General features: G+C 40.5%; 1 protein-coding gene across 2 annotated transcripts in view; it reads left to right on the top strand.

The window, feature by feature from the left end:
- Positions 1-16,423, top strand: part of TBC1D4 (TBC1 domain family member 4) — a 50,437-nt gene that overhangs the window by 19,142 nt on the left and 14,872 nt on the right. The window contains exons 9-13 of one of the 2 annotated variants that reach the window (XM_057424041.1): positions 2,144-2,218; positions 3,195-3,421; positions 5,215-5,364; positions 13,636-13,796; positions 14,719-14,928. In XM_057424041.1, coding sequence (XP_057280024.1) covers positions 2,144-2,218; positions 3,195-3,421; positions 5,215-5,364; positions 13,636-13,796; positions 14,719-14,928 — 823 coding nt within the window. The remainder of the gene's footprint in view (positions 1-2,143; positions 2,219-3,194; positions 3,422-5,214; positions 5,365-13,635; positions 13,797-14,718; positions 14,929-16,423) is intronic. The other variant, XM_057424042.1, reaches the window with a different exon arrangement.

Genomic DNA, 16,423 nt, shown 5'->3' with positions numbered 1-16,423 from the left:
GGAAACTGCTTATATATTGGTTGGTTTTGATGCAGTATGTTCCTTCTCACCAGGGTCACTGTGACATGCTGCATGTTATAGTGTAAGGGTCTACATAAGTCCATGATTGAGTTCATGAGAAGTGGACATCCCAATCTAGTTTAGGGCAATTTTAAGTCTGCTATTTATGAAGTGGACTTGCTGTTGTCTCATCTTTAACATGAACCTGCTATAGATCAGGAAGAGCAGTGCAATATAGTGAATCACGGTACAGGTAGGGGTTCATTCTTGCAGGTCCATTTAAAGGTTACACCGTGCAAGACTGAGAAAAAAAATTACAGTGCAGTTTGACCATTAATCACTTGGTTAGAGCAAATATGTACAAGTATCTCTGTGTGTGTATACTGTGGGTCATGTTCATGCATGTGTTATACAGTGACTGTTTTGACAGTTCTCATTCTTGATCAAGCTATTAAAAGCCTAAGGGACTGTGGCTAATTCCTAAGGTATTTAGATATCAAATATCTATTGGTGTGGTGGATTTTCCCCTCCTTCAGCCAGCTGCAAATCACATGGTATTGATGTAATAGGATGCTAATTATGTATAACAACACTTTATTTTAAAGTACCTTTAGTAACAAAGAGACCAAGAAAGAACTTCAGGTTTTGTTTTTTAAAGTGTGCATTCAGCATCTTTTTGTAGCTAGAAAGATAGAAGTACAAAAAAAAAAGTCAGTATACATGGGAGAGAGATGCAGCCTCAATCTTAGCAAAATTAGAAATAAGTATATAATAATCAGATATCTGGGAAGACATTAAGTGGATGGCTTCTTAGCTAGATAAATAGCATCAAGTGACATTTTAAGCTACTTGAATACAACTCACCATAGGGAAACATACTACGTTCTGTGTTCTGGCTTCACTCAGTCCCAGAGGAATGTCACTTTTTCACTTGTTTGTTTTGAGGGACTCATTTTATTTTTGTCAGGTTTGAACTGAAAACAGGCTGTGGCTTCCTAGTGAGATACCTCAGAAAAATAAATATAACCTCTCTTTGACCTCATGAACAGATTTCTTCCAGCCTATGCTGCACTAACCTCTCTGTTGATTTGTTGGGTGTTTTTTTCTGAACCAGAAAGTCCTTCTTACAGGGCCAAAAGTGTGTTTTTAAAGCTAGTGAGAAACTTCCAAGTTATCCTTTGCTCTTGTTTTATTGTGAGGATCAGTGAGGAGATGCTTTAGGCAGATCATTCATTGGTAATGAGCTTAAATGAGATAGTGTACTTAAAGAGCACTCTTAAGTCATGAAAATAAATCTTACCAGGAAAAAGTCAGCTAAATAAATACTGCTGATGTTGACAAAACTTCCCCTGGACTTGCAAGCATACCAAGAGGAGCTCTGTCTATAGTTTTCTTAAAACCTAGACTATTTTTTTCCCATATAAAGTACTGAAAGCAACTTCAGCTGTCGAAAGTGTCTAACAGCATGCATCACCAGTGTTTCGTGGGAATTAGGAGTGGAAGGTGGTCAAAAGTACTGCATCTCTATCTCCTTTTCCTGTGAAACCAGATGACTGTCAACAAGTTTGGCAAAGATCTGCTAACTGGTTGCTGGCTAATTTGCCTCAGGGCGATCTACATTATAATTAAAAAGTCTTCTTTATATTTGGTGCTGTTTGGCTGGATTTGCTGCTAGAGAGCATTTTTTTCCTCTCTAAAGTGTTCTAGTGCTTTCCCTGCTTTTGTCCAGGTGGACTTAATTTGTCTGAAATGTTTAGATAGAGGCTAAACTCTGTTGAGATTGTAGTATGTCAAATGCATCCGTTAGCTGCAGTGCAAGCACAGTACTGAAGTCTGGAGCTTTGAACTCAACTGTTTAAGCCAACTCAGCTATTTAACTTAAATGAATCAGGAAATACTCAGTTGCTTCAGACAATAGAGCTACAGGCTTAAAACTCCTGGGAGCAAGCAGGGAGAAGATACAGTTTTGCCACCTGAAGATGTCACTGCTTGTACAATCCAGTTCTAGCCCCATGATCTGTGGTCTTACATCAGATGTGTCACGTGCATGAACTGTCCTGTGTTCACCTGCACAGCTGTTGCCATCTTTGTTTAACCTTCAGAAAAAAAGACCAGATGAAGTTACTCACCTTTTCTCTTGCAGGGAGCCAACCGAATGCGAGGCCGACTGGGAAGTGTGGACAGCTTTGAGCGCTGCAACAGCCTTGCTTCTGACAAAGTATGTAAGGAGCTTAGTTAAAATTGGCATGTTTGCAGGCACGGGTGTTAATGAAGCGTAAATTTGGCACTCTGCTTCTAGCTGAAGGAAGTAGCACAAAGCACATCAATTTACAAAACTCGAGATTTTCCACAGGGAGGTGCGTAGGAACGCTGGCATATATGTTGACTTGAAGATTCAGCTTTAATCTGTGGTTTGTTTGCCAGCCCTTTTTTTCTACACTTCTCTTGCTTTTACGAAAAGCAGGGAATTTCTGGTCAGCTTTTGGCTTGTTTCACTAAGGGAGTTAAAAAGGTCATATCGTAACAAAAAGAAATGCTCTCAAGGTTAAGAATCCTTTCTGTAAGTTGCTTTAGGGAAGTAAGAATTTTTGACCTAAAACCAGCTGTTGAGGATGCAGTCTGGGGCGAGCGGCCAGAACTGTTCACTTTCTTTTTATTTCCTGTTTTTAATGTTGTACCTCACGTGAGGATTGATTGCTGGTTTTCCCAGGAGGTGAAGATTCTGTTACGGTTTTCCTGCTACAGTTACTCATAAGCTGGCTGTGTAATAACAGTCTCTCTTCCAGGATATCGCTATGACGGCACAGGAAGTATGCTCATGATATGTCGAGGAAGCTAGCTAAAAGCAGTTTCCCTACTCTTTCAAATTCCTGTGTTTTCCTGATAGAGCCAGAAGTCTGGTAGGAATGCCGATCCATGTGAGAGGATGCCCGGAGTAATTAGTATGTTGTTTGCGTTGCATATACATATTTATTCCTCCCTCCTCTTTTTTTTTTTTTAAGAAGAGCACTGCTGGTTTGGAGTAAATTACCAAAGGATGTCTGGTTTTGGTGATAATTAGCATACAATAGGCCACGACCAAGAAGGGGGAGAGGCTCTGGGTGCCCCAATGCGGCGTGCAGCCGGTGGGGTTAGGCAGGAGCTGCCGCAGGGCGCAGAGCGGCAGGCCTCACTCTGCCAGCACTTCCTTGCAGGACATCTCACCAGGCGATTCCCCACCAGCTACTCCTCCATCGTCCCCCGTATCCTCAGCCTGGCAGCCGTTTCCCGAGGAAGGCTCGGACTCCCCCCAGTTCAGGAGACGTGCACACACCTTCAGCCACCCCCCATCCAGCGCCAGGCGCAGGATAACCTTCCAGAACGGGAGGTCCCAGAGCGTCCGGTCCCCACTGCTGCGGCAGACCTGCGTCGAGACGACAAGGTGAGTCACGGCGTGCCATGCCACGCGACTGCTGCCTCCTGCCACTCACCTCTCTCTTTTTACAGAAGCTGCTTCTGCATTGCTATGGGTCCTAGTTATTTATTTATTTTCAGCCTGTCTTATCTACCTCTGGGTAGTTTGGGGCTTTGCAGTAACTTGCTAATCCCTGAATTAGCAATTCAGGAGAGTCATCGATCCAGTGAATTGATTGGTCTGCTAGATGCTGGAGCCCATCTGTTTATTTATTTATTTGCCACCTGTGAGCTGAACCTTTTTGGCAGTCAGGCCTTTTGGAGAAGAGGTCCTCACTGCTTTTAGCCGCAGAGATGGTGGCCCGACAATCTTATGCCAGGATGAAAGAGGCACTGACAGCTTCAAGTGTCTGTGTGTTAGCCGAAGCTCCCAGAGAGTATGTCCAGAATTAACACTGATGAGGAATTTCATGGAAGGACTGAAGGATTAAATACTTCCACTGAACTGTGCGGCATGCCGTTTCCCTGTTTGCCTTTCTGCACAGCTTCCCTCTGTAACTTCTTTCCCCTTCCTTTTTGGAGACACTCCAGCTATTAAGATGTGGAGGACAGTTCTTCAGGAGTTCCTTCACTCAGTCAGGAGAGGTCCCCACAGTTCATTGTGGGCCTCTTTGGTTGCAGTTTCTTTCTCTGCCTCTATCCTGGCTATTTGCAGTAGATGACCAATTCAAAACAGATTGAGGCACAAAGGAGCTGATCTTTTTCTTTTGGAGGAGCACTTTCTCCAAACTACTCATGTGCTTCAGTGCTTGACTGCAATTTCACTTTTTAGTCATTCTAAAAATGACTTTAAATAATAACTTCTCAGCCGTCTGATGTCTAGATTAAAACATAAGTGTGAATGCCACACCAGCCTGTAGAGAAAAGCAAAAAAGTTTATTCTGTTAAAGAGAATGGAAGAGGGTGAAGGTTAAGAAGCCAGCCTTGAAATAGCTTTGTTACATTGTGTTTCTAAAGAGATAAATAGTGTGTTTTTTAGTGAGATAAGCTTTGGTTGGTTTTTTTGCACTTACCATGTTGTATGCAAACAGGAAACCCTGACAGCTCAGACTGAAGGACTTGCTGACTTCACTTCTTTGTAGTAACTTTTAAGAAGTTGCTGATTAAAGTAGCATCATCAGCAGATTCTCAGTCAAAACAGTTTGTAACAACTTGGTTCTAGGCTGGGACTTTTTCTTCTTTCCTAGTGAGGATTAATAAAAAATGTTAAGTAAAAGAAACTGAATTTTTATGTCGTCCTCCAACATTTGTTACTATTATTAAGTAACGTTTAACTGTGTCATAGGAATATCTTGATTTAAACACTTTACAGAAATTTATCCAAAAATACAGCATTTAAATAATCTATACTTTCTAATGTGTTCTAGCAATACATGTTATTAAAAAAAAGCAAGAGAAGACTGTAGGGAAGAAACAAAGTGGTTCATGCTACTGGAAGCAGATTTCTAAGAATATTTTCTGAATGTTTCTGATTCTTTATTCTGACTATGCCTTGAGAATAAATAAGGCTAAAGAAATAATGTGGTCTGTCTTTTCTGCAATTTCAGTGAAATGTTTCTTTAAAGAAATCATCTGTAATAGCAAAATCAGTATCAGCAGGAAAACTGCCCAGTAGTGCACTTGATATATTTTATCTTCTGGGAAACAAAGTTATTGGAAGCCAAGAGGAGGTACTTGGCCAGTATCTTTCATCTGGATGTTTTGTTGTTGTATCCAAATCCGTGCTGACCCATGTGCTATGTTCTCTTGTTGCCCGCACAGTCCTGTTGTTGGGGTTCGGCGCGCTCTCAATGAGAGTGAATCTGCGTCGCCTGGTCTCCCCTCGTCTGTCTCTGCCCCTTCTTTCCTGAAAAGCTTTTACCAGGGCTCAGGAAGGTTGCTCCAGCACTCAGACAGTGACTTCTTTAAGAGGTGAGGGCATTGTCTCCTGCCTAGTGCTTCAGTGCCACCAGCTTAACAGGATGCCCTGTGCAGTGCAGCTCATGGGATGTCTCCCACTCTGCCCCGTGCTCCTGCATTTCTAACAGACTTCTTAAGTACTTGATGCAAATGGACAAACAGGCTTTTGGCAAAAAAAAGCCTGTTAAAAATAGAGGCCTGTCTGCTGACATCTAGTAGCTGTGACCTCTTTCTGTTCCACCGTTGCACATCTGCTGCATTTGTTTGCCACTTGAAATGCAATAGGTTTTAGGAGTGTCATGCCAATTTAATGCTTTCTCTGCTGAATGCAAACCAGCATGTGTTGCTGAGATCACTGGCATGTGAAAATAAGCCATAGCAATGTGAAGAGTGTACTGTACTAACGTGGGATGCCTGTGCATGAGGAAGGGGAAACACCATGTTAGCCGGATGGTACTAGCTATGAGATGTTTAGAGAGAATCATGAAATAACTTCAAATTGGAGTTGGGAAAAAGCAAAGATACAGGAAGGCCTTTCTGACATCAGTGTGAAAGACTCAATTATCTAAATGAAGTCACACTTCTTACAGTAAGAATAGGCTGTCTTTCAGGAGGGTACTTGAGGAAACTGCCTATGGATTATCTTTCTGTAGTAGGCCTGTAGTGACTAAGGTGGAAAGTTTTGAACTTCATGATGGGTTTTTTTTGCATTTGTATTTCTCTTTTGTCAATGAGAGCTCCCTTTTCCTTTGTCAGTCTGTCCTTGTTCACTGAACTATACTTGTGTTTCTGTTACTATTCATCTCTGAATGTAGCTCTGCTCTAATCATTCCCAACAGAAAACTGTGGAGTTGTAGAAGGTGCTTTTGTCACTGTTTCTCCCTGGAAATTGACGGTAGAGATTTCATTTTTACCAGAACCGAAAGTTGATGAGATCTGGATTCTGGGTGTAATTAGGACTCTAGGGAGATCTTCAAATTAGAAGTAATTCCCAGAAGATCATTGTGTTTCTACTTAGGTTTTATACTGTACAGGTTTCTGATACCAGGTAATCTTCAATTTGTGCAAAAACTTTTGTGAAAACTGTAACTTGTTACCTATAGATCTTGCTGGGAGCAACTGGGCCTGAGCTGTCATGGTAAGCAAATTGCAGTGTTAAGGGTGAAGTGTTGGTGTCTAGTTGGGTTCATGAAGTGAATACATCAAACACAGAAAGAAGCGTCAAATGAATAATGCTGATGTGAAAAGAGTGACTGAGGTAATAAAACTGTCACTTGAAAATGCCTAATGGAGAATAAAATTTATTGTCCAGCTGTTGGTGGCTGAAACTCTTTAAACTTTCCCTGATTCCCTGATTTAGCTTGCAAATATGTGTTGTGCCATTAGGTTTATAAATGTTTAAAAATTGACATTTTTTATGGTGTTTGGGTTTTGTTTTTTTTCTTTGGATATTTTTCACAGAGAAAACCTTCTATTCCAGTAGTGAGGTGTTAGAATTCCCATGTGAATGTATGTTATGTTGGAATTGTGTGTCAGTCCTTTACAATCTGAAGACTACAAGCTGTTCAACTGTTAGGAACCCTAATTAAAACTTCAGTGCATTTTCCTTTCTAATCATGGTTACTATACATTCATAAAGTGTATCCTAGCCTCATTGCACTGCAGAAAAAATCTTTATAGTCTGACTTTCCATATCATGCAGCTTTGAGATTACACATGAAACAGCATGCAGCTTTTCTTGGTGTTCTGGTGAACTGCAGGATCAGAGACAGTTTCAGTTGGGATTAATTTTAGAAAGATGTTTGATTTGTAGCAGTCAGAAAGGCCTATGCAAAGAGCATCAAGCCAGGGTCAGCTGGGCAGCTGGGTGTTAAGAAGTAACTCTGCTTATTTTATATGTGTCATTTATGTATTGGCTGCTGTAGAGAAGATGATTCTGATCCATGTATATCACATTTGGCATATGGTCACAATCTCATCTCATCAATGGGGAGAAGTTGGTGTGTCTGCAATAGAGTTTCTCTTATCCTAGATTGTCTTTAATATTGTGACATTTACAAAACTGATCCTGCCTGTATATCTACCTGGACACTAATACAGCAAGATGTGCCTGTCATTGGGAACATTTTCATTTAGAAAGCATGAATCATACCCTAAAAGTGTTGTGACCTCCATTAAAAAGGAAACCTCAGTTGACTTGCTAGGGTTTAAATGTCTGTGTTTGAGATACATAGAGCCAGGAGAAAAAAAAAATATTCTCCAGATAAGTTCACTGTGGTAAAAAAAAAATAATCATTTTTCCTCAATGTTTGTAGGAAAGCTGAGGTTTTTGGGTTAAATTCTAATGTTCGCTACTATGATGATTTATGTGGAAGAGAGAAAACAGCAATGTTTTCTGCTTTAAGGAAGGAACTGTATAGTGAAGTTGGGCATAAACACAATATTAGTAAGTGCCTTCAGTATGTTTTTACTGCATTGTCAATTCATTTATCTAGAGAGAAGTCTAGGGTAGAAGTGGTCTGCATAATCTTGGCTTTTGACAAATGTGTTGTACTGCGTTTAATATTGAACACAAGCACCAGTAAGGATTATTAAAAATATCCTGCCAACATGGAGGTAAGCAAACAGGAATTTGAGAGCATAATCTGTTTTTGAACTTTCATTCCTGTAACTTCTGGAAATTCTGGCATTGATTCAACAGCTACTCCTGAAAGCCAGGCTTGTGGAAGAATCTATCTGGGGTTTTTAATATAAACATAAAAGAACCACTTTTAAAAATTTGATATCTTTAAGCATAAGTTTGACTAGCCCACACTGTTTGTTCATTACATTGTTATGCAAGGATAGTTTAAGCTGCTTTATCACCACTTGAATTTAAACAGATTGCTTTTTTAAAACAGCTTCATTTCTCATGAAGAAAGTAAAATACTTAGGGATGTTCTTCAAATAAAATAGCAGAAAATAGTTATTCAGAATAAAAACATGACAGGAGTGAGAACTAAGAGAGAGGTGTAAACTGATCGACTAGTCCTTTTTCCTCCCAGAAAGGAGAAATAGTTCATCTGTTTCACTTACATAAGGCTTCTACCACCTAAAGTCCTAAGAACTGAAATACTAGCTTTCTGTACTTGGACTGGGAGATTTTGTACCGTCACGGCCTCCAAATTGCAAAGTTGATTCAGTTGCTCCTTAGAGCAATCAAGAGAAGAAATTTGAATGAAAGAAAACTAGGCAAAAATGCCGACCTTGTCATGAGCAGTAGTAGTATTCTGGAGTCAGTTGGCTCGCATGTGCTCAAGTGCAGAATAATTGAGATAAGTATTGTATAAAGACTTCACAAGAAAAAGGGTAGCTTTATGCGGTTTTGAGTATCCATCTTTGGAAGCATTTTAAAGAACGGTTTTGGGAAGAGATATAGGTAATTGAAACTAAGCAATAAGCATGTTTATAATCTGAGCAAGTTTTTGGAGTTTCTTCTTCCCTTTTTTCCCCTTTTTTATTCCTTCCTCTTTTTTTTCTACCCCTAAGCTAACAGTCTCATGTTCCTACTATGCATTATCTGATAGTATAGTGAATGGGACGATGCTTTGTTGAAACTGAGTTGCAATTACGTGGGATAAAACACTTAGATGATCAGTACTCTGTACTCATGAGTACTTCGGTAATTGCTTGCAACAGCTTAAAGGATTAACGTACAGCCTGTGTTGCCTTCGCAAGGTGTGGCGACCTGGTTCAGGACCGGCACGGCGACCAACCCCAGGCTGCTTGGGCCATCAGCTCACAGACACCAGTGTGGTGGACGGCAAATGGCGTTTATTACTTCGCAACACAGCGTTATATACTCTGGGTTTACAGCGTCACTTCTGTCTGCTTACATCACAAGCTACATACTATTGGCTATTAAACAGGGGGCTCTATCTTGGGGGCTCTATCTTTCCATACAGCGCGATATCTTCTGGCCGCCAGGCCCTAACTACCTACAAGCCTGAAATATTTGAGGCACTATATTGAATTTATAGCTTTTCACTTTCTATTGCATACAAGCTGATGGGTAAATTTTGGTTTCTGTGTTGGGTCAGGAGCATAGGCTAAGTAGCCTTATGGGGAACCATTATTCTTCAAAGTGAACTGTGGTGCATTTGTCTTAAATATAGAGTATTGCGTTGTCAGTGTTTTCCAGAGGTATGATAAGTGATTAAAATAGGAACAGTAAGTAAAATGAATTGGAAACACTCAGTTTTGTGGTATTTCTCTATTGAACTATTTGGCTTTGCCCTTTCATATGTTTGTTTTACCAATCTCAAGTATTCTGGTGCAGAAGTTGTACCATAATCTAGATGTCATTTTCTTAAAATAAATAAATAAAAACCAATTCTTGCAATCATGTCCTAGTTTGCAGTTCAGTTCTTAAGTATCTCTTCTGTAGTTCATTAAGATTTTATGTACTGCTGTCTCTTAATTTGCAGTGCATTGACTCCAGTGCGGTTCATTTTGCTCAGTTGCTGGTAGGTTGCAGCAGGACAGGAACTTATGAAAAGTGGTTGTTTTTGTCTTCTTGGAGGCTATGTCACTGTATAATCCAAGAAATACTCATCCTCTGCCTTGACTCAGTGTCTCAGCTCCATAACCCACAGTTTATAGAGTAGTTAGAGATTTCTTGTTGAGTTGGCAACTTTTTCTTAAAGTGGAAAATGTTATTTAAAAACTGGAATTAATTATTGGACTATTTCTGCTAGTTGATCTTGCAGTGTGTTTCACATGTAGATGTTTAGGCCTGTGTGTTGTCAGAACAGGGTCTTTTCTTAAGAATTCTTAAGAATTCTTCCTGTGAGTGTTGAGGTTCAGTATCAGTGCCGTGACAGGAAATCTGTGAAAGTCTCTGTTTCCCCAGGTTGGGAGGTAGTGAAAACTCTGCTCTGCTTTTCAGTAGCAATGACTGAGCTCCATTTAAGAAGTTGCTGTTGTTGTTTTGGAGTTGCTTTTGCTCACAGTCTCTCCTCTTGCATTAATAAACATCTTCCTATTGCAGGGAGTGATAGCTAATGGTCAGATATACTTTTTTTTCTTTTATCCACACCCTGTTCAGAGGAACTGAATGAGGTGTTGCTGGCCTGTCTGAGCAGAGCAGCTACTTGCCTGGCTGCTTAAATCCGCAGCTACCTTAGAACCTGAAGTAATCTTGCAAGTATGACAAAAAGTGAAGCCAGCCAGTTAACTTGATGTATGAAAGATGGTAAAGTCTAGGGAATAAGTATTGTGCAACTCCTCTTTCAAGGTGGGGAATATGTAATTGAATTAACTCCTGTGTTTTTTTGCACCAACTTTCTGAACTATTTCACCACAGGGTCGTAGACACTGCTATTCTACTCTGACTTCTTCCTGCTTTTACTCTGTAGGATATTGTTTCACATCTTCAGATCTAATATTAAACTAGGACTTGGTCTGTCTGTCTTGAAATTATGAAAATTCTTAGCTCCCTTTCCTAAATCTTGATGGGTTCACAGGTACCGTTGCCTTCCATTGAATATAGGAAGATGTGTGCATGACACTTTCAAAAGCTTTTCTCTAATTGCTCATCAGACAGCTCTTTGAAAGAGGAGTTAATTAATGTTAGCTGCTTAAAATAGCAGGGGAATTTTAGAAGGGAGGGTTTAATAACAGAAATACCAGTCCTCAGAACTGTATGATCTGCACACTTCACAAGGTAGCACATGTGACTAACTTATCCCACTGTAAACTCTGTGGCTTAAATGATGTGAACAGCTTTCATACCCCAAAATAGCTACCCTCTTATTCTGACTTTCCTGTAAATTCTACTACTGTAAACTGAACACTATTCATAGAATCATAGAATAGCTAGGGTTGGAAAGGATCTTGAGATCGTCTAGTTCCAAACCCCCTGCCATGGGCAGGGACACCTCACACTGAACCCTGTCACCCAAGGCTCTGTCCAACCTGGCCTTGAACACCACCAGGGATAGAGCATTCCTAGGACTGTCTCTATGTTTAGGAGCACAGTAGCTGAATGTAGGTTTTTGTACTTACCAGTAGAAAGAAAGCATTCCCTTGGTATGTAGCTTCCATTTAGTCAGCCTTGGGATGACTCAGTTTTTGTGTTCTTACACGTGATATGTAAGACTTGAAACACTGAGAAGAAGTTCCATTAGTTATTTATAGAAATGTGAGCTATAATGATTACTATATCCAAACTCAATACCTTATTTCCAAGAGTTGTTGGACTGAAATACCTTTGGGAAACAGCACCTCTAGATTCAATATTAGTTTTGTAGTCTTTGATTAGCTAGCACAAGCGGTGGTTACCCCATTACCAAAGCCTGTGTAAAAGTTAACTGAAGAAGATTGTCACAGAGTTTTCTGTTGCTGTTTTGGTTAGTGCAATATGGGGCTCTACTAATAGACCAACCACTAATAGTATGATGAATAGGGAACTGAGGCACGGTAGAAAATAAATCAGGAGTAGAGAATAATTCAGACTCTCTCTTATCCAGGGCTTCTAGTACACAGCACTGCTTAGGTGGTACCTAATGGTGACCAGGTGAACTTAAAGACATGATTATTTCTCTGCCAGGTTATGGAAGCGTGGTCTGATACCTGTGTATGATACTGAATGCAGTTTGCTCACTGAGGCTTACAGATGTCATGGAGCTGTTGTAGATCATTAGCATAGGGACAGCTTTGATTACCAAAAAGGCCAATTTTAGCTTGGTGGATTGTCATTCAACACAGAGTATGTGATATGAAAAGTGCTGATCAAGATGGTGTTTCTCATAGACTGGTGTAGCTGATACTTCATAATCTGTGTCTCCTTTAGTCCAAGCCTGATGTGGGGAGATGGGCTGCAGCTGGCAAACTGTGATCATCTGCAACTGACTGGCCGCTAAAACTTACCGTGTTAGGCTTCCCTTTCATCTAGCTCTTTCTAGGGACTTTGCACTGTAGCATGGAAATTCTTCACAGCATGAAGGTTTGAGGGTAGCTACTGCTGTGTTGATTTAGCAGTTTTCCCTTAGAAGAAGTTGCAGACCCAGCTCCCCATATTTGACACTGTCTTCCCAAGAAGCCTGTAGTTATATGTGACACTGTTGACATTGCATGGAAGGGTTTGTGGCAAATAATCAATGTACCCACTGCTATGAGAGATCTGTGCATCTGTTTCACTAACACAAATGCAAAATGCTGAGATATTTCTGAAAGTGGCTCACATACTTACGAAAGTTAAATATCCTCTCCCTGTCCTGTGGCAGTAGTCAGTAGAGAGGTGTGCTTGGTGTCCTCTTAAGATGACCTCCCAGCAAAGCTTCCCTGTATCCTCTCTTTACCTCTTCCAGCAGAATAAGCTGCTATTAAAATTCTTGTGTAAATATATTTGTACATGACAACTGGGGAGGAGATCAGCTGCTTTCAGGTCATCGTGGGGTGAACTGTATAATACAAGAAATACTCATGCTCTGCCTTGACCCAGTGTCTCGGCGCTGTAATCCATATAGAGTAGTTAGAGATTTCTTGAATTTGAATTAGCAACTTTTTCTTAAAGTGGAAAATGTTATTTAAAAACTGGAATTAATTATTGGACTATTTCTGCTAGTTGATCTTGCAGTGTGTTTCACATGTAGATGTTTAGGCCTGTGTGTTGTTAGAACAGGGGTTTTTCTTAAGAATTCTTAAGAATTCTTCCTGTTTGCAGAGGCTCTATTCCCTCATCCGGAGATGCTAATGAAATGCGGGGAACGTTGGGCTTTAACTGTGCACATGAATTGTCCACTTCTTGAAGCATATGGAAGAGGCTGCATGAGAAGGCCAGAATATTGCCTTCAGTGCAATATTCACCTGTGAGCTCATCACGCCATTTAAAGTGGCACCAAATAGAGTGTTGTGCTCTGTTAAAGCAGCATCTTGTGCTTTTAGGGGTATTACATCAGATCGCCCCTATATGACCAATGTGTGGCAAAACAGAACCTTTTCTCTTAGCTTTCCATAAAGTTTAGCTTTTATTCTGAGCTTCCAGCCAAACACTGTATGAATGCTATGCATTCTTCTTGGTGTTATGTAATGCAAACTTCACAGCACTGTGTTACAGGGAAATAATTGGACACTTCCACATTCAAGGTGAAGCTCACATACGGCACACTTTGCCTTCTAGAGCTTCCCAGCAAATGCTCCTGCAGGGTTGGTTGACCATTAGATAGGCTTAATATAAGGGTTTTTTTTCCCTTCCAAAAATGACTGACTTCGATCATCTGATCTGCTTTTTCTTTCCTTCAGTGATGGGGAGGGAAAGAAAAGAACATCAACTGTCTGCAGCAGTGAATCTCTAAATGCTGCGGGGGCTGCGCTTACACCTCGCCGCATCTCCTGGCGGCGGAGAATATTCCTGCAGGTAGCTTCACCTATGAATAAATCTCCTTCCAAGATGCAGCATCCAGGTCTGTGTGTGCTTTTAAAGAAAATAAACAAGCAGTTGTTACTGAATAGTTATTACTGTAGTGAACTGCAATGTGAAGATATGAAAGGGAGAAGGGAAGCAGCTTAATACAATATTCTTGCTAGAACCTCACTAGAGATCCATTGTGCTTAGTGGGCTGTAGGTCTCTGCTGGCTTGAATAGAGGATTCTGTCATCAAGATCAAATAAATTGCCATCTGCCATGGCTGCACTGGTAGCAAGGAAACGAAGAACTGCCTCTTGCTGACAAAGATATCCTCTTTAACAGTTAGCAAATTTTTACCCTAGCCTGCTTACATAATGCAAACAAATGGTAAATTTTTTGCCCTGTCTTTGTGCTGCACACAGCACCTGTGGAGTGTGTTAATAAATCTTACATCTTTAGGTCATTTAAGGTAGAAACCCCTGAAATATCTGAAATCCTGCTGTGTTGATAAAGACCTGTTGGCAGGATTCCCAACCATAGGTAAATTACAAACTCTATATTTAGTGATCATAAGGTGCTGTAGCACTCCCTACAGTGCACCTTAGCAGTGTAGGTGGAAAAAATTGCTTTTAGTATAGAAGCTGTAGTAACTCGTAGGAGTAAACAAGCTCAGCTGTAGAGGAGACTTTATGGATAAATACCTCCTTGTAACTACAGAAGGAGCTCATAGGGGAAAGAGTTGAAATACTGTGTGACCCTTTAGTTAGCTTCATTTCACTTAAATGCAGCTTTGATTTAAATAAAACACTTGGTTTAAAAATAATTCTCTACTGTTGAACTGCATTTTCTCTGTCTTTGGAATCAGCACCTCACTGCTGAATGTGGAAGACAGCTATTTTTGTTCTGTTGTGACACAGATTTTTGTGATAATGTCAAACAATCTGAGTTTCCTATAGTAACTTTCTGATTCTTTGCAGATGGTCATGATGGAAGTGAACTGTTACCATTATCGCCGCTTGCTCCACCCCTGGAAGAGGACCCTCTTGCTGTAGTACTGCAAAATGAAGATGGTCCAGATAAAACTGGAGAGAAGAAAAACTCAGAAGAACTACAAAGTCTGTGGAGAAAAGCCATCCATCAACAAATCCTGTTACTTCGAATGGAAAAAGAAAACCAGAAGCTGGAAGGTTAGCTATTTAGAAAATATCCCTAAAAACTATTATAAATTCTGCTACCTGGAGATGAAAACCATACTGGTGTTGGGCCCCTCAAACAGAGATGTGGTTCTTAAACTTTTTGGTTAACAGTGCTAGAAAAAAATGTCTTTTCCCAGTCCTTTCTCAGAGTCTACCAGGTTCTCTGTCTGCCTGCCAACTCTTGCTGAGTCACCTTAATCAAAGAAGAAAGTGATAACCTTTCATTTTTTTATGCATGTTAGGCAAAGGTTGCTACAGTCTATGATGTAGCTGACTAAGTCTGGGAATTTTGATGTGGAGTCAGGGGAACAGATGCCATGTGGACACTTAGGTATGGTAAACCTTACTCTCTGTGTCTTGTTTCAGTCGTTTGCAGCACATGGCATTTCTGTCCAGGCTTTCTGTCCTTCAGTAGCCACATCATAGTGGTAATTTATAAATATTTGAATCCAAATATGACTTCTGAGTGACTGGCTCTTGAGGTATGTCAGGAAGATCTATTTTTGGAAGCTGAGCACTGTACACTGATAGTTGATTGCTGTTCCTGAGGGATCTGAAGTTGGCCATGCTGACTTGTAAGCTGCTTGATCTTTTGCCTGATATTTCATTATTATGACTCTTCATGACTCAAATGAAAAACAGAATGCGGTGTCTATCCTACATCATAGAAGTTCTTCAGTATAACAGACTAATTGCTTTCAGTGCAAGTTGAAAATTTCAGATGTTCTCTCTGCAATTGCTGCCCTCATCTTCTCCTGTCTGGTCTATAACCTCATTATATGGTAGTCCGATTCTTCAAACAAAATTATCTTGTTAAGGTCAGTTAACTCTTTATCGTTCTTTAGTGATGCTTACTGAGAAGGCAGGGAGAGGAAAGAAAAACAGCAGGACAGGAGTGTTTCCATATCCCTAACAAGTCTTCATCCTTGAATGTGTTTCCTACACATGTAGTGTATTTCTCTCTGCACTGTCTCTACAGTTTGTCTCCCTGTGGACACATGCTTCTGTGGAAACCCCTAGATTCATAGGGAATGCTTTCAGAGAAGTCTCTTCTGACTTCAGCCAAAAATTTGCTTTTATTGTTTGTCGTGCTTTAAACACAGTCAAGTAACTCGTTCACTCACTTCCCTCCCTTCTTGCCCTCCCCCTACTCCCGGAGGGACAGAGAGGAGAATCGAAAAGAATGCAACTCCCACGGGTTGAGATAAGAACAGTTTAGTAACTAAGGTATAACACAAATCACTACTGCTACCACCAATAATAATAATGATAAAGGAAATAACAAGGGAAGAGAATACAACATCTCACCACCAGCTGACCAATAACTCGCCCCCCCAGCCCGACCAAGCTCTGACCAATACCTCCTCCAACCCTGCAGTCTCCCAGATCTTCCAGCTAACTCCCAGTTATATCCTGGGCATAACGTACTGTGGTATGGAATACCTCTTTGGTCAGTTTGGGTCAGGTGTCCTGTCTCTGCTTCTTC

This window comes from Pezoporus wallicus, unplaced genomic scaffold (genome assembly GCF_028554395.1).
Source record: "Pezoporus wallicus isolate ANWC-B61680 ecotype Strahan unplaced genomic scaffold, APGP_CSIRO_Pwel_v1 contig_16, whole genome shotgun sequence".
Taxonomy (NCBI): Eukaryota; Metazoa; Chordata; class Aves; order Psittaciformes; family Psittacidae; genus Pezoporus; species Pezoporus wallicus.
Note: the sequence above shows the minus strand (reverse complement) of the source record. Positions and strands in the feature narration are given on the sequence as shown.